The sequence below is a fragment of the Corvus hawaiiensis genome, chromosome 15 (genome assembly GCF_020740725.1).
Source record: "Corvus hawaiiensis isolate bCorHaw1 chromosome 15, bCorHaw1.pri.cur, whole genome shotgun sequence".
Classification (NCBI taxonomy): domain Eukaryota; kingdom Metazoa; phylum Chordata; class Aves; order Passeriformes; family Corvidae; genus Corvus; species Corvus hawaiiensis.
Genome location: NC_063227.1, coordinates 17,141,750 through 17,167,874, shown reverse-complemented (window position 1 = coordinate 17,167,874; position 26,125 = coordinate 17,141,750). Strand labels below are relative to the sequence as shown.

Sequence of the window (26,125 nt, the reverse complement as noted above, 5' to 3'; positions counted from 1 at the left end):
CTTTCCCTGACTACTTTCATAGAATTTCTGTAAGTGTATCTTGTCGTGACCTTTTCAAACTAGGCTTCAAATTTGTCAGACAACCTGCTCTTCCAGTAAAGGGGAATTACAAAAGAGGCATATTGGATAAATTTCCTGAGTGTCTTTTCCTCTATTTAAAAAGATCAAAAATAAAAAAGGCCACGTACAAAAACCATACAGAAAACCAAATCCAACTGGTTTCCAAGCACACACTAACCTGCAACAAAATGGCAGTTTTATGCTGGCTTTTCATCAGGTTGTTGATGGATTCAAAGAGTCTCCTCATTGATTCTTCAAATTCTGTTTGTTCTTTGCCTTCATATAATCTGTTGAGAGATGCATTAGGTTATCCTTTCAGAATCAGAAAGTTTCATCCTCCCAGATGTAACAGATTTAACACTAAATACCTATTTCCGAAGCTGATCCAATATTATGTACATAGCTATTTCCCCAATGGGTTATAACTGCTACAACTACACTGTATGGTGTAGAAATTCTTCAGTTTGAACACTACATAACCACTTTCAATTGTTTTAAAAGCCTCTGAAGCATGACATCTTCCAGACTGGAGCTTATATAAGTCATTTTACTTTCAAAGTAACTTATATGCAAAAAAAAATTGGGTTTTTTTTCCCCACTACAACTGAGCTACTCTAGGATATTTTTCACAAATTATGACAATTTCTGTCTTCTGCTGCTATTGCCACTTTTTCCAAGAGCTATTTTTACTGGCCCCATTAACCAGTCTTCTTTTTGAAAAAAAGTCTCCATTTGACACTTAAAAGTTTAAAAGTGCATTTAAATTGAGCTCACTCCATTACTTCTCCATTCCCTGTCCAAAAGTTTTAATCCCTCAGATTATCTCTTCTGTATTGTTCCTACTGGCTCTTAGTGCTAAACACTGCCTACATAGAGAATAAAAACACTGGTGACATGTGAAACTAGCTATGTGATACAGCTATCAAAAGTTAAAGAAAAACAAGCTAAGAAAAAAGCCAAGATGACAAGAGAGTCCTGAAATGTGAGTAGAATAATGTGAGCTAAGTGCTGCCTTTTCTGCTCTATCAGAAGAGAAAAATCTCTTTTTAAAGTTATGTATTGCAGTGTCATTTGCTTTTCTTTTCAACTTGAAATATAAGACTGCCTACAATAATAACAATAATTGCCCAATCAATGTATAGTTTCAGACCTCTAGTTAAGTAGGAGTAGATACGTGTAGATAATCACCTGAATATGCAACACATTGCAATAACCTACTTTGTGACAGATTGTCCAACATTTAACTGTGAGATAACATGAGAGATTAAAATGAGGACCACAGTTCTCCAAGCAAACCCCTTCTGCCTTATGACCTTCATCCAGACAAGAAATTTTCCATAATCCTCTACACAATGCTTCCTTCCCCAAAACTCTAATGTCCCCTTCTGCCGTGTCACCTATGATAAAAATATAAAATATAAAGCTATATTCTGCTCTCCTGAGCATCATCTCCTTCCTTATACAGCTTTACACCTTGTTTTCCTGTATCCATCTATAAATGGTAGGTTCCTAGAGACAATAATATTTCTAAGGTACTATCTGTAGCAGCAAATACCTTCTGAATCTACTCCTACTTCAACCAAAACTTCATAATTCAGCAAGTAAACTTAATTTTACAAAACTATAAATCCACATGGATCTTTTTTTTTTAATGGACTGTGGAATAACAGAGAAAAATGGTATTAGAGTTCTCACTGAGCAAAAGACAGAACAGAACACCTTCCTGTTCTGGTGAATGCCAGCCACAAACACAACACTAAACAACTCGCTCTCCCTACAGGCCTGAGTCTGCCACTGCCTGCCTCTGCCCCTGCGTTCCTTTAGCCACAGAGCAAAAGGATGTCAGAACAAGCTGTATGGGAAACCAGCTCAGGATAAATGGAGAAAGGTGAAGCAGAAAAGAATTGAGGGAATGGGTCTCTGGTATATGGAGAGAGTACAGTTATCAGTGCGTAATTTTTCTCCTTCCACTTTTCATTTACTTCATTCTCCCATCCTCCTTTCCCCCTAAACCTGAACTTCACTTGTAAATACACCTCCTCTGTTTGCCTGAGCTACGCACATCCTGTCCATGGAGTCTTCCCTATAAATTCCTCAACAGGAGACCCAAACCCCTAAATTCAGTGTGACCATGGTTACTGAAATGACACTGCTCCGTGCACAGTCTGAGGGGCTGAACACCGTGTTCTCAAGGACAAGTCTCCAGCCTCCAGCCATCTGTTGAGACGTTTGGCCATCCACTGGTCTTAGGCCAAGCCACCTGACACAAAGAATAATCATGCTTTGAGACCTGCTGCTATTGCTAAATACATCTCTGGAACTTACACTGAGAATCAGAAAGCAGATTTTTGAATATTTCCTCTCCAAAAAATATGTCAGCAATATCTGTATTTTAGAGAAGTTGCCAGTTTTTATGTTTTATTTGTAAAAATAAAAACCATTTCTATTTTAGAATCAACTTTTTCTACTTCTCAGGTCTCCTCCTATGTCTGACAGGTAATTAAATTGCAATATCTGAGTACTTACTGTGAAAATAATGTCCTTGATCTAACAATGAACTTGAAAACATATTCCAGTGCTTTCAGAGTTCTTAGGATAGGTTCACATTGCTCTCCTCGGCTGGAAATATCCAAATAAGTCTTCAGAACACTCATTAATTTCCTGAAGTTAAAAAAAAAAAATTAAACAATTTGGTTTTATTATTATTTTTTTAATTAACTTCTTTAACTTGTTTGGCAACTCTAAATATATGTTCATGCTTAGTCGAGCACATACAACAAAACAGGCTGCATGTACTTCTGCATTTATGTTGCACAAATTCTGTCAGTACAAACAAATGAGGAGCAAATTCGTAGCTGCAAAAGCAAGAGAGCAACCTGCAATGCCAAAAGAGCAGCATGACTTTTCACAGTCCTGGAGGCACCTTTACAGAAGTTTGTAATACATATGCACAAGGTAACACAAAATATTACTTCTGCCTACCTGCACTGAGCAGTGATTAAACACCACCACACTCTAATTAACTGCATGTAAATATTACAGTATTCCAGTACACAGCAATATCTGCTTATATTATTTATTTTATTAAACACTTCCTTACTCTGGATCTGAGAGCAACTTTTTGCTAAACACACAGCCTGCTAGAAAAGTGCAGAAGTTCACCTAAAATTAAGTCCCTTAATTTATAGTTATAGAATCATCTTAAATGATTAAACCAATACTAATAATGCAGTCTTGATTTTAATGCAGCCATACTAAGATAAGGGTGGTTGGGTTTTTTTCCTAAATCACAACAGAAACGGAGATCCACTGTCCCCTGCCCTAAACAAACAAAGCCAACAACCAACTTCCTGAGTAACTAATACACATCCCCAGCCTAACTCACATTTCAGGACAAAAATGCTGTGCTTTCAGCCTCTGAGCCTTCTGGGCACTACAACCATTGTGTGTTTCCATTTACTCCTTTTTATAGCTTCTCTGAGTTGGAACAAAATGTACCCAAATTGTATGTAGGGGGAGTGCACATTAAGCCCTCTCAGAGCTCTCTAAAAGCCAGGAGAAAGGATGACTAACCAGGAACTGAATAAATAGGTAACAGTTTGGCCAACCAACCATGACATAACATGGTTATAATATGTCTGGGACACAGTAGCTCCTTCCTAGTTAGGAATTGGGCCACACACACTTGTTTATTTCATAAATAATTCTGGAAACAGAGTAAATCTTCCATGAAGAAGATTCTTGCATTGAATCAATAATGCCAAGAAAACACATGATGTGGGGAACAACCATAAACATTATTATTTTGCCTCTACCATATAGATTAAGTCATCAGAAACTCCCAGCCAGGTAAGTCTTAGAAATATTTTATGCAAATAAGGCTGTCCTGAGAGGTCCTGTACCCTTCCTTCTCTTCTTTCACAGTAATATAAAGCATTAAATTACATGTGCTTATTACTTATGGAGTGAGCGAGGGTTGAAGAGGAGCACATTCTTTGTGCTTGAGCTTTCTGAGCCCACTAATGCTCATTTCAACTTTACTGGGGTGTCAGAAAGGGCTGGTTTTGCACTGCTGCCTTTCAACTCCAGGAAACTCATGTTCTAGTGCATGATTTTTGTGACATTTTCTGTTGAGTTAGAACTAAGGCAAATTCAGCACAGGCACTAGAAGATATCCTCAACTATTTCAAACCTTCAGCTCAGGTCTTCCACATACTATTCATATTCCAAATTAAAGTTCTGCTTCAATCTGCCACTCCATTAAGCTGCCAGAACAAGATATCAGGTGGATTAAAAATCCACATCTATCCTGTTATAGCACATCCAGAGATCAGCACCAGCTGAAGATGCTACCTTCCTTCATAATTCAGTCATTTTATCCTACCATCATCTGCAAAAACCTATTCTAAATAAAGTAGGAATCCAGCATTAAATTTGGTGTATAACATGTCCTCATGGTTTTTACTCTCTTCTATGAGTCCATGTCTTCCCATCTGAGCATTATGTGGAAGCTCCAGAAGTTGAAAACAAATAAAATAATAAACCACTACAAGTCCATCCACCTGCCCACTGGCATGACCATGTAACAAATACTAAAACTCCATTTACAGCAGAACACGTAACAAATACCAAAATTCCAGTTCACTGCACTGAACCCCTCCTGACCCAACATCAGACTGAAATGCATATGAAGACTTGACAGTTCCCAAACAATTCTTTTCCCCTTGAGTTTGCTTGATGTGGAAAAAAAAGTGGAAACCTATGTAAATGGGTTAAGGACATCCTCAAGCCCTCCCTCACTTGAGGCATTTCAGCTTAAGGCCAGGGATATGAAGGGAGAGGCTTTACAGCAAAGCATCTTTTGATAAATTTAACAGGATACATCTGAAGTGCTCAGACACAGCAAAATCCAGGCAACAGAAAACAAATGCCAAAGCATCATTTAACCCCAAATCATTTGCTATTGGTTCATTAATTCCATTTATAACCAAATATGTCTCAGAGGCAGATAAGCAAACAGCAGCATCAAAACAACAGCCACCACTAATTACATCAGAAAAGTCACAAGCAGGATTTACTTTCCTTTATGTGATGGTGAAGGTTTAGGAAAAAAGAGGAAGAAGATAAAACAAACTTACTTGTATGCCAAGGTTGCACTAAAGTGCTGTTGGATATATGCTTCCAAAACAGTGTTAAAGTGCTGAAACTTACGGTCTGCAATGAGCCCTATGATGTAGATCTAAACAGACAGGGACACAATTAGCCAGAGTCCCATTTCAAATTTAAATATTAACTCTCTAAAAATATTTCTGGTAATTTACTATTTAAGCTTTTAAAGAAATTTAATTTTCAGTCAATGAGTAATATCCCTCTGTTCTATAGAGACTTTAAGATTAATTCTCTGAAATTAACAACTTCATAGTTTGTTCAAAATTCTAAAGTTCTTTACTTTGACAAATAAAATCATTGGTGCTGATTCTTACCAGTGCATCAAAGACAAGAATGTCATACTCATTACTGTGGGAATGTTCCATCATGATGTTAAACAGGGCATCCAATGTATCCTGGAGAAACTATAGAACAACACAAAAGGACAAATTGATAACCAATTCAACTTGAAAACCTCACATGAATGTTTTCTGATAACAGACTCGGTTTCCCTCAAGTTAGAATTTCACTACCTTTACTGAAGCATCACTTAAATTCAGAAAACATTTCCAAGGATTTAGGCTCTAGCTGCTTTAATTTTAAGAACCTACATCCTCAGACACATGAGCAATCAATAATACATGCTTAGCTCAGAGTTATGGAAAATATAAAAATATTGTATAAAATACGAAACTTGTTAAAACTGCATTCCTTAGTGACACAGATTAGTAGTTGCTATTTTCACATATACATGATGATTAAAAACACTCTTCCTATTTCTGTGGTCTAATTCAAATTCTGCTCTAAATCAAAGAAAAGTACCTCAGTGACTTGGGACACAAATCTTTGGTTAAAAAAATCCACTCCTCCTACTTTTTTTTTTTTTTTTTAATATTCATTCCTTCTCTCCAGAGACAACTAGTTTGCGTTTGAAGACACAAAGGTAATAAATAGGGTCTGCCATTTTCCAAAGTAGTAACAATTTTTTATTCACATTATACTCATTAAGAAAGAGCTTAGTTGGGTACATAACACTTCTTGGATTTAATATCAACACGTAAATTAATATTAAGAACTGCAAAGAAAGCAGTAGGAATTGTTTGTTCTACTTCAGACAGACAAAAGGAAACAGATAAATAGAGATAGTGAAAAATACTTTATCTTTACTATCTTCATCTCCTAGTAATAATCTTGCAAATCCCCCAGCCCAACAAGAGGCAATACCAGAGATATTTGAGATCAAAAAGTAGAAGGAGAGCTGGCCAGCACTGTCAAGAATCCTGTCCAGGTATTTGCTTTCTTGCTCTCTCTAATGAAGAGCTTTGCTCATGTCCTTTGCAAACTAACAAAGGCATTACTAGAATAACTATTACTAGAATAACTATTACTAGAATAACTATTTAAAGATTTACCTTCACTACTTCCTCTCCATCCACAATCTTCAGCTTTTCCAGGTTCTCCTGAAGCAGCTCTGGCTTCATGCGCCACTTCAAGAGACCCAGCAAGCCCACTAATAGAAAATAAACGGACAGACATTAAAATTTCAAATGTGTTTATCAATCTGTGCAAACGTCGTCTTTCTAAAACTCCCACCTGTTTAGAAGATACATACCATTCTGGGTTAACTTTGTAGAACAAACAAGAGTTGAAATGTAAAATGCATCTCGAGAGCTGACTGAAAGCCCTCCAACAATACTTGAGCTCCTGACTAAGGTTGCTCCTTTGTTTTCTGTGGGCTGACGGACAGAAGGCAACATCAAGTAAGCACCAGCATCCTCCATTTTTTTACTGTCCCCCTGAAAAACAACACACCATTCATTACCCATTTCACAGCACCACATTTAAAATTGAACTTATTTTGTGCTTTCTAGAGAAGTAAACATAACTAAGGTGTAGGAAGGGACTATGAGGGGTGACACCACTGGCAGAGTAAAAGCAAGAGCCAATCTCTCATTAAAATGCCAAGAGGTGTGGAACACAGCAGACTACTGAGCATCACCTTGAAGACTGTACACAGGATATAGACAATATGATTAGAATGTCTGCACACAACTTAAAATCAGAAAACAGGACTAAGGAAAGAAGAACAGCACTATTTTGGTATCCCCATCATAACTTTGTATGTGGACCTTGAACATAAAAGATCAGGGCATGGTAAGGTTATGTTTTAAATAACACAGTATGCCGCAGCAGCTAAATGACATAAATATGTGCTTTTCAGTAGAATGAACAGTACAAAACCACAGAGCCAACAGATATTTTTCCCTCCTCTCTTTCATCAGCTTGTGTGCCACAATCCCACAGATTTTCTGGGTCTCACCTTAGGATTCCCCAGACAGGAAAATAGTTCTAGACAAAGGCAATAAAAATCATGCTACTCACTGTTTAGAGAACATGGGTTTTTTTAACAAAACTACTCCAGAAAATTTCCCTGATGAGTTTGAGCTGCCACTTAAAGCTGCAACACTGTCACAGATATGACTCAGTTGCAGACCTTTAATCTACAAATGTGCATGAACAAGGAGCTTCAAAACCATATTTTAGCAAGACATTTTAAAGTTTTGCAGTTTTATCTGGTTTGGTGACTGCAGATGTGCAGTTTCTACTTCCTATCAAACAAGAGATAAGGTTAAAAGCTGACTATAAGAGACCTAGACAGACAAGAGGCAAAACCCTAATGCAGCACAACAGAAAACAGTACTAACATCCATGACTGTATCAGGCTTGCCAAATAATTACTTCCCAAATTTCTGGAAGCAAAAGCAACTCTTGACTTCCTCTTTTTGGGACAAGTCAGACAGACAATGGGAAAAAGTCGTGAAATTTTGATCCAACAGTCTCTCAAAAAGATCCAGACGGTTTAAACTTAGCAGTTTTCAAATTACTTATTTTGAGAGGCCAGATGTATGACTGCTTTAAACACTTACAGCTTACAATTACTGTTTTTAATACTAGAATAGGCAAGCATATGTCAGAGAATCTGTCTGTTTCTCACAACCATAAACTAGGTCAACTCCATTTAGCATTTCTCATCCATGCTGTCACTTCAGGAAAAAATTACTGAGCTGAAGCAGAAATGAATTACGTGGAATTTCATAGCTAACATTAACCACACAGTCCACAATTTTCCTTCTAGTCTCAATATTTATAAATGATAGTTTCAATGAAGAGAAGATAAATAACTACATGCTGCCATTAATCTCTTTTGGCTTGCCTAAGCAACTTGATTTAGTTGCATGCATCTCACTTGGCATTAATGTTACAGCAAATTTGTTTACTGAGAAGAGTGATGAGAAATAACTTAAGTTCCCTTTATATTGGAAGTGATTTCTGGTTCTTAGTTCCTGCTAGACACCATTCTCCAAGAGGGGAAATAAAACAAAAGTCTTGAAACGTCTGTTCCCTGCTTCCTTCCCAAAGATGTTACCTGTGTCCAGCCAGGCCTGTAGCTAAAGCTATTCTTCACACCCAAAACCAAATTGCTGAAACTTTGACTTTTGTACCTAAGGAACTACACAGAAGTTTAAAACAACCATTTCCCTAAGACTGCATTCCCAGATTATTCATGTGACAAAGATTCCAAATGGATCAAACACTTCCCCACCTCCAGCAAGAGGAACGGTACCCACCCAGATATGGAGCTGCAGCATAATTTTCTCTATACTACAGAAGGCCAAAAGCACATATATCGGTAAAAAGAGCAATCATCTCTCACTGTGCTTAGATAACATCTTTATGTCATTAAAATGCAGAGCAACGTTTACTGACAATGGAACAGGTTACAACTTTTCATTCTGTTCCAATGAAAAACACCGTATTATCTTTGATAGGATAATAAAATCCATCTAGCACTAAGTAAATATGCAATGCTGTCAAAGGCAACAGTGGGAGAAAAGCTGTCTTGTGAGAGGAAGGGAGGAAGGGAGGAAGGGAGGAAGGGAGACTGAGCCCATACCTTTAGGACAAACAAATCATGGACTCCATCTTGGAGAGTTGTTCCATCCTCCTTCATTAGTCTTATGTAAGCCATTGCAAAATTCTTTTCTCCCTTATCTTTAGCTGCAAAGCAAAAGATTTTGAGTTGACTACCCATCAACAAATTAAAATTCACTAAAGTAAAAATTCCCTACTTACACTCCTGAGTCGACCTGTGCCTGAACGTGAAGCGCAGATGAATCCTCTGCATGTCTTCAATGGGGACTGCTACCTTTTGTAAAATCAGAACACAGTGAGGAGAGTTAGGGGGGGTGGTTTCACATGTAATGAGCTCCTATTTTAGAATAAATAAGCCCCACTTCTGCTGTTTCCATAGTGCCTTTCACAGGCCATTTAAAACTGTTGAGCCTGATCACAGTAGCAGAAGTGGTGGCCGATAAGCAATGATCTGTTAGATTTTGCTGAAAGTCTTGCACCAGCAAAGAAATGAAGCACAAAACCCAGTGAGTTAGTACACACAGTTGCTTGTAGGCTAGAAAATGCTCACCCTGTTAACCACAGAGAATTAAACATCACCTCTGCACTCTGCAACTTCCACATTTTGGATACAGAAATTGACAACCAATTTATTAAATGTCAGGTGAAAAGGGTATGAAAATTCCAGCAAAATAAATTGTCTATATTTTTGTGATTAAGTTTAGTGCAAAGCCTTGAGGAAAATCACAGGAACTTGCAAGTGCATTATTCTTAAAGCAGCATACTTCAGGTCAAACATGCAACAGAAAAGGCCAACTGTGTAAGGGAAAGAACAAATGTTCATATTATCAAGTTTATAGTTCTAAAAATTTAAGGACTTGCACACCTTTGTGTCCATTCACAACTTCCCTTTACAAATCTTACTTCACAATGCCTTAATATTAACTATGTTTTTCAACAGGAGCAACTGTTAGGGATCCTGTACACAAGTCTGAACTACAGAATAATTTAAAAACGAACTAGTACAATAAGCAATAAAGAGAACGGGGCAATGTTTTCAAAACAACAAATAAGCTTCTGTTTGAAATCACACTTCCATTCCCTCCCTGTCCTGCAGCATCACAGATAACACACCCTTAAGTAATAATTGAAAGCTTGTCATACGAGGCTATTTTATCTTTAAAAAGCCATGCAAGTTTGATACTGCTTCATAAGAACTGTTCCTGGCAGCTTCTGGGCATTTTCCAATCATAGACATTAAAGCTTGATTAGGTAATTATTAGTGTGTCTCTAAAGAGATGCAAGACAGTTTTTTCTTTTTGAAATCAAAAGAGGGGGTGGATGTTTTCATTTGGGTTTTGGTTTGGTCCTGTTTGTTTGTTTTTTAATTGAAGCTCCTCATCTCCATTGTTTCAGCACAACAGAACAAATGCAGTATTTCACTTTTGATGAGCCCTGTTAGGACATAAGGTTATCTAAGATGATCTCATTTGCTTTGCTGAACAAAATCTACACATCATTTTCTAGGCCAAATTTCAAGCCTCAGAGATCATGTATCTCTGAGAACTGATGTATGACTGAGACTCCATCCTTCAGCTGCAGTCAGGAACAAGATGTTTTTTGGAAGAAGCTGATGCTGTGCAACCTTTCTGTGTGAGGCATTTAGAAGTGAAAAAAGCAAGTGGGAAGTATCCACACCATACCTTCAATGTCTCGATCCAACGCGGCTGTTTGACCTGATAGTAAACAACTGATCTGTACTCGCTCACGGGTTTGTCCCCCGCTCCCAGGCAGATGGCATTCTTACAAAAGGAGGGAAGAAACAGTGCTTAGTGCCTTGTTGATTTGGGTAAAGTTTTGAGCAATTTTGAGTAAATTAACTTGAGAAAAACCAAATCACCAGAGAGCCTCCCCTCAGAGTCCCGACCTGGGAATTCCACTCCGGCTGTGGGACAATGGCTTCCCCTCATGGGCTCCGCTTCCCGGCCTCACAGCGGGTTTGAATTTTTATATGGCATCATTCAGAATTAAAAATAATGACAACACCAAGAGAGGGGAAGCACTAGTGTGAAGATACTGCATTTTCCAAGCCTCTGAACAGAATGAAAATAAACATTTACCATAACCTATGGGTAGGGCCAGTGTAATTGTGTTTTACAGGGGTCACACAACAGGCTCTAAGAGATGTGTGAGGAACATACAATAGACTCGATTTCTCCATCTGATGAATTTAAGTAACCAACACATCTTCTCAATTAGTAGAAGAAAAACAAAAGAAAAAAAAAAACTAGCTTCATTATTCTTTTTATTTCTCTATTTACTTTTAAATACTTTCTTCCAGCAGAGTCTCAGAAGTGCTAGGCCGCACACCTAGCAACTTCCAAACTGGACATTGTAGAGGCACCAACAATAAACAGTTAGAATTTCCAGTTCTTTAAAGATTATCAGAACCAGGACAGAGCCAAGTGAAAGATTTGATCAACTTCAAAACTTGTCTTTTCATAGGAATTCAGTTTTCTCAGTGAGTCTGTGAAGACTTGGCCTGCATCCATCTGGTCTGGCTGACTGCAGCTGAGTTGTACATGCAGAGTAAAAGCTACTTCTGGACAGGGAGGCACCAAGATCTCTGATACCTCTCAGACATGAAACTAAAGTCCCTGAAGGAAGCAAACATTAAATCCTCTACTGAAGGCACAGATTCAATTAATCCAATCTAGGCTATAGTAACTGCTGCAAAGTTGCAATAATCCTGCTGAAAATCCAGTGAATCTTAAAAGTCTCCTTCAAGCACCAGGATGCCCTGTGACCAGAAGGGTGTGATGCTGATACCTGAAAATGATTTGTACAGTCTGGTCAGAGGGATTTAACTGCAGAAAGCAATGTCTCATCTGCCTGAGAAGAGATTTTTCAAGGTTTATGCACCTACTTGTTTGCCACTTCTGTGACATTCACTTGGAACAGAAGTCCTGTTCCTTGTAACAGTAGATCAAAGGCTAGTTCTGCAACTGGAACTGGTTTGATATCTAAACAGAACCAACCAGTTTCCTGCATAGGGAACATATATACCTGTTATGAGAAACATTAATATAAATTCATGGGTTTGAACATCTGTTGTTTTGGGGTTTTTTTAAAGGCTGAAAGGAAAAACCAGTGACTTTTGTTACTACTTGCATTCAACAACATTTCAATTCACTCCTCAAAATTGTTGCTTAAATATGTCTAAGCCATATTACCCAGAGAGACCAGGTGTGATATTTCAGCTCAAAGACAACATGACAAATTCACTTTCTCCTCGTATTTGCAGAAATTATGTATCTGCAGAACTGAGCACACATAATATTGGAATGCAAGATTTAATGCATGGTAATAGATTTATTTCCCTAAGGAATACTTTTGTTTGTATGTATTTTAAGTATCTTAACTGTGATTAGACAGAATACAGAATAGAGTTAACTTCTGTGCATGAAAGTCATGGTCAGGTGCTGTCATAGTTAATGTTTTGTAATCAGGGCTACAGTTTGTTGTGTGGACCTTAAATGTTTTGTGGGATTAGAATTTTCTTTACTCAAGCTTTAAAGTTACATTTTAGGTCAAGCAGTTAGTCACAGTTCATAAACAAGTCATGAACCACAGTGATTCACTCCATCTTTTTTTTATCTCAAGAAGTGTCTTTATGATTTCGCCCTTACGATCTCAACACTATAAAGCTCAGAAAATGACAGGTCAAAAATCTCCCTGAATACCAAACTGGTGATAAAACCCTAAGGAAAAGACAAAAGATCCTCAAAATGGGAATAGACAAGCAAAAAGACGCTGTAAATATTTATGTTGCATATGTAATTGTTGTCACTAATTTCATTTTTTGCCATGTACTTTTTTCAAGGCACAATGAAACATTTCTGGCACAAATCAAGGGTTTGTTATGTAGCAGAAATGGTACTTCCAACATTTCAGTGTACAAATTGCATTCCTCTGGGAATTTCCTCAAGAAAAACCCTAGAGTAAGAATGCAGTAATTGTCAGGATCAGCATTTGTTCCTTGGCACAGCTAAAATAGGTCATTCAATGCTATTCCTCATTATATTTTTATGCAAGACTTTTATAGGGCTTTAATAGATAGATCACTTTAAAAATCATAAAAATTATTTGTCACAAGATGTCACAGGATGACACAAGTAAGAGAACTGTGAGTTTTTGGATAGTGGTATTTTATAAAATGTGTAAGTTAACCCTTGCATCAAAAATGCAGCTCATGTGTCAATGCCCCTCATGCAGAAAAAAAGAAAACTTACAGGCAACATTGTTCCTTCTTCATCACAGACACACATTATCACTTCCACATTTCTCTGAGTTGTTTTATTGTATTTATCAAAATCTCCATACAGCAATGTAATATATATGTCATTTCTTATATCTCCTAAAAGAGAAATTGGAAGGTTAAAAATCAGTTTAAAAGCTGTGAGAGCTTTTAACTGCATGTCAAAAGCTGTGAGAGGATTAACTGTACTGCACACAAGTACCTCACTTTTTGCGGTGAAACAGATAAAAAAATATTATTTTCCATCTGAACTTAAATTGCCGGTTCTTTTCCTTTGCTAAGGCAAAACTACGACGTGAGGAGAAGCAAATGGGGGCTCAGAGTGGCTCGAAGCAATTCCCGTCCTGCCCCGACACCTGCTGGTGAGGTGCTGGATGATCCCATCAGGAACTTTCCCCAGATACACAGCTCTCTTTCTAGAGGGAGCTTCATATTTTAATTTTCTATTCTGAATTAATTCATATGACTTTTAAAAGGTTCGAGATTTTATTTGAATTGGGGCGAGGGAGGTTTTGGTTATTTGTTTTCTAAAAACGAGCACAACAGGCTGTGAGTGATTTCTGTTGGAAAAATATCTTGTCATAAATACAAATGAAATCAAGATATTGCAAATTCATTTTTTTATTATTATTAAGGACAGCAATATGTTACGATGAAAACAAGGTTAATTTAAAATTCAAGTGACATCCACCCTAATCTACTTACAGGATAAGAAAGTTATGTACAAGGAGATAGGTTTATCCCTCACTGTCTGGATTTTATTTTTCCTGTTTAAGTATGAGCAACAACTTTCCAAGGATTTCACAATTTTATATAAGCCTCTAATATTGGAACAAAAATTACCCTGAATGAATTCTAAGGGGCCTCTGAGTTACCCATTACAGAAATAAGTAAGGCAGCAGCTGATACTTATTAACATAAAGAATGAGAAGAAATCCATTCCTATTACAGAACAAAGCACCTCCTACCTGGCATGATTATTTCAGGGAATCCCAGCTTTCTAGCAACAACAGTGGTTCTGTCTACAAGGTGTGGGTAATCCTTTCTAGTTTGAATCACATCTCCAACCAGCATTTTCACAGTTACCCACAGACCTATCATGTGCAAAAAAAGGAAAAAGAGATTACATTTTTGGTAGGGGGGGAAAAAAAATCTGTCTTCAGATGATTGCCTCTTCTACCCACCAAAACAGGAATAAGAATTCACTTTTCCCACTTCCTGTAGATGAAAGTAAAAGCTCTATAATGTAAAACTGCCACTACTAATTTAAATAGCCCCTAAGATTCTGTAACAAATTCATGGTTCCTCAATTCCAGCTTCGAAGTTGACCCACCTCCATGGTGGTCCTACAGCTCCAACATAAAATAAAGTTTCACAAAAATACTGTGTTACTTAAAAAAAAAAAAATAAAAAGATACTTTACCTTGTCCACCACTGTCTCCTTTTGATGCAGTGATTTTGTTTAGGAGACTGTGTAAAAAGTCATTCTCTGCCACTACCCTGCAAGAGAAACAGCAGTGTCTGCTCAGGAATTAAGTGCTAAATATATCAGACACCATTTAGAACATAAGTGACAAACAGCCTCAGTCTTTGCAGTATTGCCTTCTTGTTTTACTTTCGGTATTTTTTTATTATCTCTCACTCAAGTTGCAGCCCACTCACGTTCAGTTGTGCGTACACTGAAGTGAAAAAGATTCAGCCAACCACCAAGAAAGGTGTTTTGTGACAGTGACAATATGAATGCACTCACCAACATGCCACTCCAGCTCAGTCCACTTTCCCTGACAAATAACCAGATAAATGAACTTGGAATTTTTATCGGCTACTATTGAATTTAGAAGCAAATTCTCACATAGCAAACATGTTGGGTCAAATTGGAAACAAGTGAAAAAATAAACCAGTGTGTCATACCTGGGTCTGTCAGAATTTATTTACCCTCCATAGTACATAGCAGCAGTGCTATGTAGGGCACACAGAGTTATTTCCAGTATTTCCACTGGTATCTGCATTTGATCTGTGAGCATCACATTTTCAGGCAGCTGTTCTGGCATTTCTTTTGAAGATAGTATATGATAATTCTATTACTTTTTAAAGGGAACATAGTTTTTACTCAGATTTTTCTCAAGTTCAAAACAGAACCAAGCTCATAAAATAGTAGTTATCCTTGCTTTTAAAGCCTGCTGTTGAGTACTTGTAACTATTTGACTTGGGTGTAGGAAATCAGACCTGGTACTGACACCATGAGGATTTTCTGCCTTTTCTTTTATACTTTTTTACATCTTCTCTATTCTTAGTACTTTTGCTTCCATTCTTGGACTTGTTTGTCAAGCTGAGAGACTCAACATTTTAGAAGCTTCGTAGCTGGGGATCAGTGTGCCCCAGACCCCAAGGTCCTCTCCAAAACACATTCTGTAAACTAAGATAGAACCACACAGGAGAAGGCTCCTTGGGGAGAGGGGCTCATTTGAGCCTCTCATTGGGGAATTTTTGATAGATCTGCTAATTAGTAAAACCTATAATACGATACCAGATCTTTTGGGGGTGTGCCTTGCAGCGTGCATGGAGGTGCATTTGACCTGGACGTGTGCACTTAAGGAGCTTTAAAATAAATCCCAAGGTAAAATCCCTTTTCCCCTTCTAACCGTGTTTGACTCTTGATTTTAAGACCAGGAAAAGGCATTAGTATCAGCTGTCTGAAGGAGTACATTCATGGAATTATGCATTTATCTAATGTGCTGTGGTACCCCTGCAAGTCTTAAATGCCTTTTGAAGTCATACTTAAATAATTAGCACTATCACAACACAAAATTGTTTAAGGAAAATGCTCTTATTCTTTAACCTTTCACAGATAATTACAGCCAAAAAGATGGATAAATAAATATTTTTTTTCATATAAAAAAAGATATCTATGATGCTCTTACGGATGAAAGGGAATGAAATGCTGCTTTTCTTCATCACTTTCAGATTTTCCTTTTATGATATCTGTAATATCCATGACTAGAAGAACAAAAGAAAAATCATCAGAACATATAAAAGCACTTCAGAATAGCTTGTCTTATCTATCAATGTTCTCGTGCCTCAAGTAAGTGTAGATTTTTCATCAGCAGCAGTGCAGCCCAGTGGGGGTAGGTTTGTGGAGCAGAGCATTTAGTGCAAAGTCCACACTACCAACATTCTGCTGTGAAGAGAGAGGGAGAATTTAGACCAGTTTTAGTATAAACTTATGAATACAGGTATCAGAGCTTTGGTGGTGATTTTGGGACATAATTTCTGACTTTATTTCATCTGCAAGGGAATCTATTATTAAACTGGTGGTGTGCTTTCACTCACACACCTTGGCACTATATGAATAATTAGGAAATTAAATTCAAAAGCGTATTTCTGACTTGAACTAAAATTCAGGTGTATTTTAGTTTAGTTTTACTGCAACTAAATGTAGGTGCAGTCTTTACAGACTTGAAAAAGTATAGAAAAAACTGATAGAGCTGTTGTGTATTCTGACATGTCTTGGTAGAGATTTTAATAGTCCAGGGCTGGCAAAAACCACTGCTGTCTTGATTCAGCCATAGCACAGGAGACACCAGGTACCTGCCACTCCAAAAGGCCGCCGGAGCCCTTGTGTGTATTTCTTTGAGTTACTGTCTCTCAGGTCCATCCTTCCCACTCGAACTATTTGGCAAACTAAATAAATTTTGTCTCTGCTAAGGTCTTTATTTCCAAGATCCTAAGATAGAAACAAAAAAGAATCACAGTGTTACTTGGGGAAAAATCAAGTTGTGAAATTGAAACAGGACCTCCAGTAATAAACTGAACCTTAACAATCGATGGGAAAAAAAATTAAACAATAAAACCCCAAATCAAACAACCCCCCAAAAACTCGACAAACAAAAAAACCTGAGCACAACAAAGGGATGAAAAAGACTGACAGTTTAAAGTTAAAAAAAAAAAAAAAGGTAAGGTAAATAGAGAGAATAACAATCAAGAGATACAGCAGATAAAAACACATAAATCAAGTCATCAAGAAATTCATGAGGCAGGAAACTGATTTCAAGAAAGGCCACTGAAACATTGTCTCTGCCTTGAAGAGCTTCATAACTTGTCATCTTGCTCTGTTTCTAAGATTACCTCTGCTTCTCTCTTCATCTTGCTCACTCTTTACAAGGTCTGGCAGTGACCACAGAGAAGAGACAATTTCACTTGCAAATACAAAGGGCAGTAAACTGGGAAACACTTACTGTGAACACCACTTTAAGGTTGTTGAGCATATCAATTTCCTTTGGAAAGCCTCGACTCCCCCATCTCACCAAGTAGTTCTCACTGTTTGGAAGATAAATATCTCACTGCCAAGTGATTTTAAATTCTCCCTTTACACAGTACAAAAGTTGCATAACAAGCAGTCTGTGGTGATGGTTTAAATCTAAGACCAGACTAAAATGGCAAGAAAAACACTATACAAGTATCAACAGTAAGTTTTAAAAGAGTAACTTGAACATAACACAAACGGGCACTTTTTTGAGGCAAGCTTACCATCATCATAGTCTGTTTTATGGGAATACTCAACAGAATCTTAATCTACCCAGAAATTTATAAATTTAATTTTTTTTCACTCCCCTCCCCCCCTCGGCACTTTATTCCAAACACCACAATATTGCCCATCTAGAACAATCTCTTAAATCTGAAATGGGCTCAGGCTTTTCCAAACTTCTGAAATGTTCAATCCAAGAATTACCTATGAAAATATTAGGAAAATTAGAATCCTTTAGTAGCAACCAGCAACAAGATCTGTTAATGCTTCACTTTGTTTTTGGTTTCCTTCCTTTTATTTATATATTCTTTGCATTATTATATTGTTATAGCACATTGGCAATTATTTTAATTCATTTTGGCCTGTTTTACTTGCTACTCTTCTGCAGTCAAAGGAAGAAGTTTTACCTTATAATTGTTGACTTCTGTGGATCATAGAGTGACATAAAGAGCTCTGCATCCTCTCCAATTCGGCAAACAAAATTTCTCACAAAGACATACAGGCTGTGGGTGGGAGATGAAGACATTCGGGAGTACGATGCATAATCTGGTTGATCCTTTGACTACTCAGGAGGAGGAAAATCAGTTAATAACAATCCATGAATTGAAATGATGCTATACTACAAGCAGTTTCACTTGCTAGTATATGTAATAGTTGAAAAAGAGAGCAGGGATTTGGATTCAATAATTCTCATAATTCTCTTCCACCTTGAGCTCTTCTATGACTGCCATGCCTTAGGCCAGTCCTTCAGCCAGAAGGCAATGATGTAAAGGGGGAAATATTCTCACCAGTCTTAAAGAAAAGGGCAAGTATCAAGATGTCAGCACAGAGACAAGCCTACAAGCCTGAAAGAATACATTTTTGAGCACAGTAAGCCATAGCAGAAGGCCTGTGATCCACATCACAGTGGGCTTTCAGTGTGCTAGAAGCAATAGCAAAATGAAGTCTCTTTGAAGAGGAAGCAAATAACATTCTGAGATCAGGACAGAGGTGAGCAGGTTCACTGACTCAAAAATAGGCTCCTGAATTCTACCTACCTTCCATCTTAACCACCAAGAAGCAGCTTCTTAACACTTCTAAACCCATTGTTTTCTCTATTTTTAAAATAAGTCACCACGGTCTATCACAGACTCCCAAGTTTAATTTTCCTTATATTGTCAGTTAATTACAAGATGTTTTCCAGTGATTTGTTACTGAAGTGTCATGACAAACCAACTATTTTCTGTTAAGTGTTTTACTTGCTTTTTTACAGCTTACTTTCTCATAAATGGAGAAAAGAACCAAAGAGGCCTACAAATCCCTGCAGAGATTTCATATTGCAAAAGGTCGAGGAAGTGTAGTCACCTGCTTTACATTTAAAAAGATTTAATTTATGCACTTGTCAGCTTTGCTTTGGCACATGAACTTCTGGTGTCCACAAGATTATGCTGAGTTCACCCTAGTTCCTCTTCAGTGAGCTTAAATTCTTCAACTTCATCAGACTAACTAGCAAGCAGCAACACTTAGAAAACAACCAGTGCAGTCACAAGACCTTGTGAAAGCAAGCTGTGGTCAATCCTGGTTTGCAGCCTGACCTCCAAGTGTGTAACTATTCACTATGCAATTCAGCCTGTTGAGTAGTCCATGGATGGAGTGAAGAGACATATTTCCATATATGAATTCAGAATGGATTTAGAACCAGCTTTAGACACAAGCTTTCAGCCCAGCCCACAGCCCAAATCCAGTGCACAAATGCAATTCAATTTGAGGCTTAGCCTTATTTATAACAGAAGTCTGTAGATCTGCTCTTAAGTCAGAGAAAAATGTTTCCACCAAATTTTGATTCCATCCTTCAACCCTTAGACTAGTTTTTGTTTGGATTTTAGCAAAGGAAACGAAGTTTAGCCAGTCATTCCTACCATTTCCTCCTTAATTCGCTCAGTGATTTTATTAGTCGCTTCTTCATGCGCATGAAACAGGCTGATAACACTGGTTTTATCTGGATCCAAGATATTTCCATCTTCATCTCTAACTATCAGGTCTAGCTCAAGTACTCTGTGAAAATGTGAAAGGCATAATGGTAGGGTTATTTCCTTCTATATGAAGAAAGCTTAGAAATGTAACAAACAAGGAGGCACTTAAAGATTTAAAGTTATATATGCAAAACTGAAGAAAAATCTAACTACATACTATGATTCTTCTTTAAGCTGCTGTACAATATTTAGGAATTTACAGTAATGTCACCAAAGCATTGAAATGCCTCTCACATGAAATAGTTTCACCCTATTCAATGACTTTTAGCAGTTTTCATTGCTTTTAGCTTTTAACACTCAACATTTGTAATCAAGATGTGTAGAGTCTTCCTGTTACCTTCTGCTTTTATGTTGCTCTCTTACCCTTTCTGTCCCAATACTTAACTCTGCTCTCTTCTGCCCTGTTCTCATACAAATCATGCCTTTTTTCCCTGTCACTCTTTTTTTCCCTCTCCCACAGTGACCCCCTCAGCCTTCATTGTAATTTCCCCTTTATTTCTTCTCCACAGTCTGGCAAGTTTCTTTCACACCACACAACTCAACCCCACACTTTCAGGAGCTTAAAAACACCATCCAGCTTGTGATCCAAATAATTTTAAACATCCTCTTCACCCCTACTCTTCCAAAGGAAGCACTTTACTGTCTCATAATACAGAAAGAACATAAGAAAACAAAAGTCTGAAAGCAAATGAATATTAATCTTGTCTTAATCACAGCTGGGCTTCTTTGATTGGAGCACTTCAAAGTAAATTCTGGTTTTGAGTGAGCATTGAGCTCCACACAGTGCAGTAGGATACATGTATTCCACAGTGTGCTCTGTATGAATACAATTTATTACAAATTTGCATCCAAATCACAGTGAACAAGTTAAGAGTTTCAGAACACCCTGTGGTCATTTTGTATGTGTAGCCACCAGTATTTGTAGACTTTCAGCTTCATAGAGGCCTTCAGGCCACAGCAACCACAGTCACTTATAATAGCGAAACACAGTTTATAAGCAGATTCTAATGCCTGTAAAAATAATATTGTGAAGGTTTTTTTACCAAGCTCTCTCTCTCTCTCCCCCCTTATCAGATGGTAGAACACCATTGACCTCACATAATCCCACAATTTTGCCAAAAAATATGTTGTGTTGCAGTGGCTTTTTATTGGCAGGGAGCAGACAAGACATCTTGTCAAATCACTATTCTGCCCCCGGTAGTTTCACTTCTATTATCAGAACCAGAGTTCTGCCTGGAAATTCCCTACAGAATTGGGTGTGGGTGTGGATGCATTTGTTTGCAGACTTAGTACAGTTTGCCAGCACCACTTCTGAGGGTCACTTACACTACTGGACACAGGCCACGTTTGTGACAGATGGACAAATTTTGGGCCCCAAGCACGCTGGTGACACATGCACATAGAGGCCAGATCTCAAATCTTCCCGATAGACAAGCACATGTATTTATAATTAAGAAAAAATATTTTGAAAAACCATTTGCTATGAAAAGCCTCATCACAGTATCCACCACCAGCCCAGGAGTAACAGGGGGAAGTCTGAAAAGGAAGAATATGAACCACACTTTTGAATTCCAAACCTTTAAACATGAAAACTTTATCATCATCTCTTTGATGATGTGCTTCAGAATAAATCACGTTTTCCAGAAGTAATGTAGGCTGCTTACTTGTTACCATAGTCAATTTTGGATGTGACTTTCTGTTTGAGTTCTTTGAGCTCATCTTTTGGCAAAGTCCCCGACAGAAGCTGTGACCGCCACTCGATCAAGTCATACATCATGGATTGCACCTGCTGGAACCGGGCTTTCTTATTTGTCTAGGAGACAAAAAAAACCTCAATAGTTTCAGGCTTTGAGTTGAAGCGAAACTATGGTCTTGACAACTAAAGGCTACATGTCATATTTAATGCTAAATGATAGCAGGAACAATAAGTAGGTAAAATAATGATGTCTCATCCCACAAATTCTTAAGGACAGAATATCCCATGTGATCATAAAGAAATGACACGAAATTTAAGCAGTCTGTATTAGGATAGGGAATTATGTTCTTTTTGTTTTATTTAATTGTGTTGTTTTAAAATTCCTTAACAAATTCTCATCAAGAGAAAACATTACAAAAATAATTAACTTCTGTATGAGATACTGATGGGAACAACAACACTTTATTGTGGTATTAACACATTTAAGAGAAAAATGAGAGAATACACAGAGGTCACTAAAGCAATTCTAGTGTCGTTCACTGAAAATAAAGAAGGGTTTTCATTGTTGACTTAATCAAGAAGACTAACAAGTGATGTGTTTCAGAAAACTACAGCACATTCAAGATCGCTTTTCCCCAACAGAGAAAAAGCAAAATCCAGTGGCTGGGATCCTGGAACACTCAGTACAATTATTGAAATCTCCAACTGTTGATAGCTACTTGCTTCCAGTAACCCTTGAAGAACTTCTGTTCTAGCTTTCCAAGAGCATCATGAATCTTTTCAAATGCATCCCAGTTATCTTTTATACTCCTATCTGGAAAATTTTCAATGCTACAAATCAAAATTATGAAAAATTTATCATGCACAGGATACTCAAGGTTGAAACAAAGGCATGAAGTTACACCACTCCTCAGCAGGAAGTCAGCTTTCCCTTTACAGAACCACAGAATCATTCAGGTTGCAAGAGTCCTTTAAGATCATCCAGTCCAAGGCTGATGGCTGAATTAGATTTAAAGCCACTAGGCATTTAAAGCCACTGAAGAAAATCTTAGTAGTGAGAAAGCAATTTCTTAAATCCACCCAGACCCTGCCCTGAATGTAGGAAAAGACATTAATTTGAACAAGGCCCCAGTGGGCATAAATAGGACTGACTAACAAGCAACAAATGGCATCCTACCACATAGAGCTGTTTCCAAATGCTTCCCCATTCCCAGAGAGTAGTGGTAACTTCTTGGACTAAGGGAATCTCAGCAGGTATGACATTTTCTGTATGTCTAGGAAAGAGAAGGAAACTTATCACAAAGAGTGTCTGCATTTCATGGGTGTGTACTATAGTTACTGTGGGTGAGGAACATAAATGCCTTAAAACTCATTCTTTAGCAGACAAGCTCAATAATGTAATAAAACAGATAAATTCAATACCTTTTCTTTTCAGCAGTAGCTTCCTTAATGTGGATGAAGGATTTAGGAAATATTCCCTGTTGAAGGAGAAGAAAAATCAGAAATCCACACTTATTCTCCAAGAACACTGGGGTAACAACCATGAGTATGAACATAAACTGTAATGACAAACTGTAATACCCAAATTAACTGCTGATTATTTAGTTTCTGTCCAGATGGATGCATTTCTATTTGACAGACAAATAATAGAAATTTTGTTATATCTCTGCAAATATAGACTGCATAGGCATCTTTCTTCATAAGAAACACCATTTTCCACCCCAGAAAACAGTTCAATTAAATACAATATAATAAAATACAGATTAAATTCAGTAAAGAAACATTTTGTCTGTGCATCATCTCATACATTCCCCTTTCATAGACAAAAACACAATCTAATTTAGAGAACAGCTTGATTATCAAAGCAAAGAAGAAAGACTGATGTAGGATCATTGAATACTGATAAAAATATTTGCAATGCATGAGGAAGGGAGACAGTAAAGCCATAAACTCTCAGCCTTCCCAGATTTGTGTGGCCCCACTGCAGCTGAGATTGCAGTCTCATTTTCTGCTCCCCAGGGCTGTGCAGAGATGCCCCGCAAGATGTAGCCAAGAAAGCACCAGGTTCCATGACATTCTCAACATCTATTTTAACTGACCTGTGTAGAAAACAAATGGTTTGTCACCAGAGAAAAAGTTCTAATGTGACCTGTTCTTGCTCTACAAAAGCTGAAATGTCTTAAGCCAAAGTTTAATCCTTTATGATTAAAGGAATGTTTGACAATCACTCTGTCCATGACAATCCTCCCCATAACCGGCAAATCTCACCTTGGTAATTAACTAGATTCTTCCTGGATTCTTCTCTATTCAATAACTCACTCGTGGTACCTCAAGTACCACAATAATTCAATAACAAATGTGCTACTTTACAAAGTCTTTCTCCGAATTAGATTGCTTCTTTTATAACCATTTTCTTTTAAGCACTGGATCTTAATCAGAACACAATCATGTCTTATCACTTCCACATTTTCTTCATTAAGATTAAAGCTAAAAAAGTCTGTGAAGTAGCAAAGTAAAAGAAGAAGGTCACACTAATGGTAAATTTAGTGGTATCTTAGTACATGAAATTAATAATACTTCTTAAAGCATGTTATGCATGTTGATCTTGAAGCCTTTTAGCAATATTAGGAATTAAGAATTAGTTAAAAGGAAGTGGTTAGTTCTGGTAAATATTTTCCCTTTTTAGTTTTAGGCTAAATTTTAATTGATTAAAATAGAAATGTTATATAGAATAAATGGTAATAAAACTTTTAGTCAAAAGAAATGTCAAAGGAGTAATTGAAACACAGGCATAGTGTTTTAACGCATTTGCATTGCTGCTCCCTAAAAAAAGAGTCTTATACTAAGAGCAAGTTACAAACAAAAATGCTTTTCTTCCGGAAAAGTGCATTTGAAATTAAGAAGTAATTTTCTTGCTACTTAACTCAGGAGTCATCATACCTAAGGTAAAAACTGTTCCTCTGTGGCTTTCCATTTTTGGGCTTAAGAACATTGATTTTTAAAAAAATTAATACTATTTTTGTACATTATAGATATTTAAGAACTTAAGCCTCCTACAAGTTGTTTATATTGTTTGTAGCCTAAAGAATCCTTGGAAAAGTACAGAAACAAACACATCTAGCAGCAAATTATTTCAAAATTCAATTCAAATGGTGTCTTCAACACCATTAACCTGAAGTCACAGTCATTTCTTCTTCATCGATCTGCTTTTCTCAGCCCTCACTTCTATTTACCAACATTGTCCAGGATGAATGCTGATCATTTTTCTCATCTTGAAAGGAAAGAGTGGCAATAGCTGACTCGAGAGATCAGAACAGAGAGATCAGGACTATCTAGGCAGAGATAGTCAAAAAACCCAATTCATGAGCTGACTCCTTAAAAACAGTCTCATAGGAATGAACAGTGTGATCTTACCTCTGCTCCTTTGTATCTTACTAGGTAACCCCTGTACCAATCTAAAAGGGAGAAAGATAACTTGGTATGACAAAAAAACCCATGCATTATAAAGCACACAACAAAGTCATAGGGTTTATTTCACATAAAAAATACCTAGCATAGTATTTGTAAGAATTAACAGTTACTTCAAACATACATAGATTAAAGTGAATAGCAGGGATTATATTAAGCATGACTTGCATATTATCAAATATGATTGTATTGTCTGCTTTCAAACCTTGCACAGTAAGTACAGATAATTGTACACATATTTTAACACCCCATGCTCACATTAAAATGGTAGAGTAAGTTGTATTGCAAAGTAATTATGTGCACATCCTTAAATACCTATCTCAGCCACGATTGCCCCTGGTCCTGGATAGCCCATGAAGCTCTTCCTGTGTTCCAGGCCCAGTATTAATCCAATAGAGCACATGGTTGTTACACACTCAATTTCCTTCAAGAAGACTAAGTCATTTTTCTGCTATGAGGAATTTTAGCTTTTGGACTCAACCATAATAAGCAGCTTCTTGGTGTAAATTCAAGTTGGAATCTCAAGAAAACTCAGGGTTATTATTTGGCTTCTGCTCCATTTGTAACTAGAAAGCCTTTCCAAAAGACAGGAGTACAGAATTGCAGTAATGGAAAGCTAAAAATTAATTCAGGCTTTGCTCCACCTATTCCACAGTTAAGTCTCAATAAACTACAAAAAGCATAAAAAGCAGAGTTCAACCTTCCTAAATTAGATCTGGGGCCACATCATGTGCACACCCCATCATGAAAAATCACCTGCAGAGAATCAATGTTTAACTGTTGAATACTACTTTTTTTTTTCATCCCATAGAAAGAATTTATGACTAAAAGCATACATTTTCTAACTGTAATTTCATGAACAAAGGTGATGTCTTTGTTATCACCCTTTCTCTCTCACCATTTCTATCACAGGTATCGCAGCCATGCAAGCAAAGCATAAAATAATAAAAATAAATCCCAAACACCAAACAGTAGTGTCAGAAAGG

At 37.2% G+C, this 26,125-nt stretch overlaps 1 protein-coding gene across 1 annotated transcript in view; it reads right to left on the bottom strand.

The window, feature by feature from the left end:
* DOCK2 (dedicator of cytokinesis 2) overlaps positions 1 to 26,125 on the bottom strand; it is a 157,431-nt gene that overhangs the window by 121,585 nt on the left and 9,721 nt on the right. Inside the window, exons 3-23 of the mRNA XM_048319744.1 lie at positions 25,086 to 25,126; positions 23,094 to 23,149; positions 22,849 to 22,945; positions 21,640 to 21,788; positions 19,862 to 19,997; positions 18,371 to 18,525; positions 17,674 to 17,755; positions 17,027 to 17,162; positions 16,360 to 16,435; positions 14,862 to 14,938; positions 14,407 to 14,532; positions 13,413 to 13,537; positions 10,824 to 10,922; positions 9,343 to 9,415; positions 9,164 to 9,267; positions 6,821 to 7,004; positions 6,621 to 6,718; positions 5,544 to 5,633; positions 5,199 to 5,299; positions 2,587 to 2,721; positions 239 to 347 (exon numbers count right to left, since the gene is read on the bottom strand). Coding sequence (XP_048175701.1) covers positions 239 to 347; positions 2,587 to 2,721; positions 5,199 to 5,299; positions 5,544 to 5,633; positions 6,621 to 6,718; positions 6,821 to 7,004; positions 9,164 to 9,267; positions 9,343 to 9,415; positions 10,824 to 10,922; positions 13,413 to 13,537; positions 14,407 to 14,532; positions 14,862 to 14,938; positions 16,360 to 16,435; positions 17,027 to 17,162; positions 17,674 to 17,755; positions 18,371 to 18,525; positions 19,862 to 19,997; positions 21,640 to 21,788; positions 22,849 to 22,945; positions 23,094 to 23,149; positions 25,086 to 25,126 — 2,249 coding nt within the window. The remainder of the gene's footprint in view (positions 1 to 238; positions 348 to 2,586; positions 2,722 to 5,198; positions 5,300 to 5,543; positions 5,634 to 6,620; positions 6,719 to 6,820; positions 7,005 to 9,163; positions 9,268 to 9,342; positions 9,416 to 10,823; positions 10,923 to 13,412; positions 13,538 to 14,406; positions 14,533 to 14,861; positions 14,939 to 16,359; positions 16,436 to 17,026; positions 17,163 to 17,673; positions 17,756 to 18,370; positions 18,526 to 19,861; positions 19,998 to 21,639; positions 21,789 to 22,848; positions 22,946 to 23,093; positions 23,150 to 25,085; positions 25,127 to 26,125) is intronic.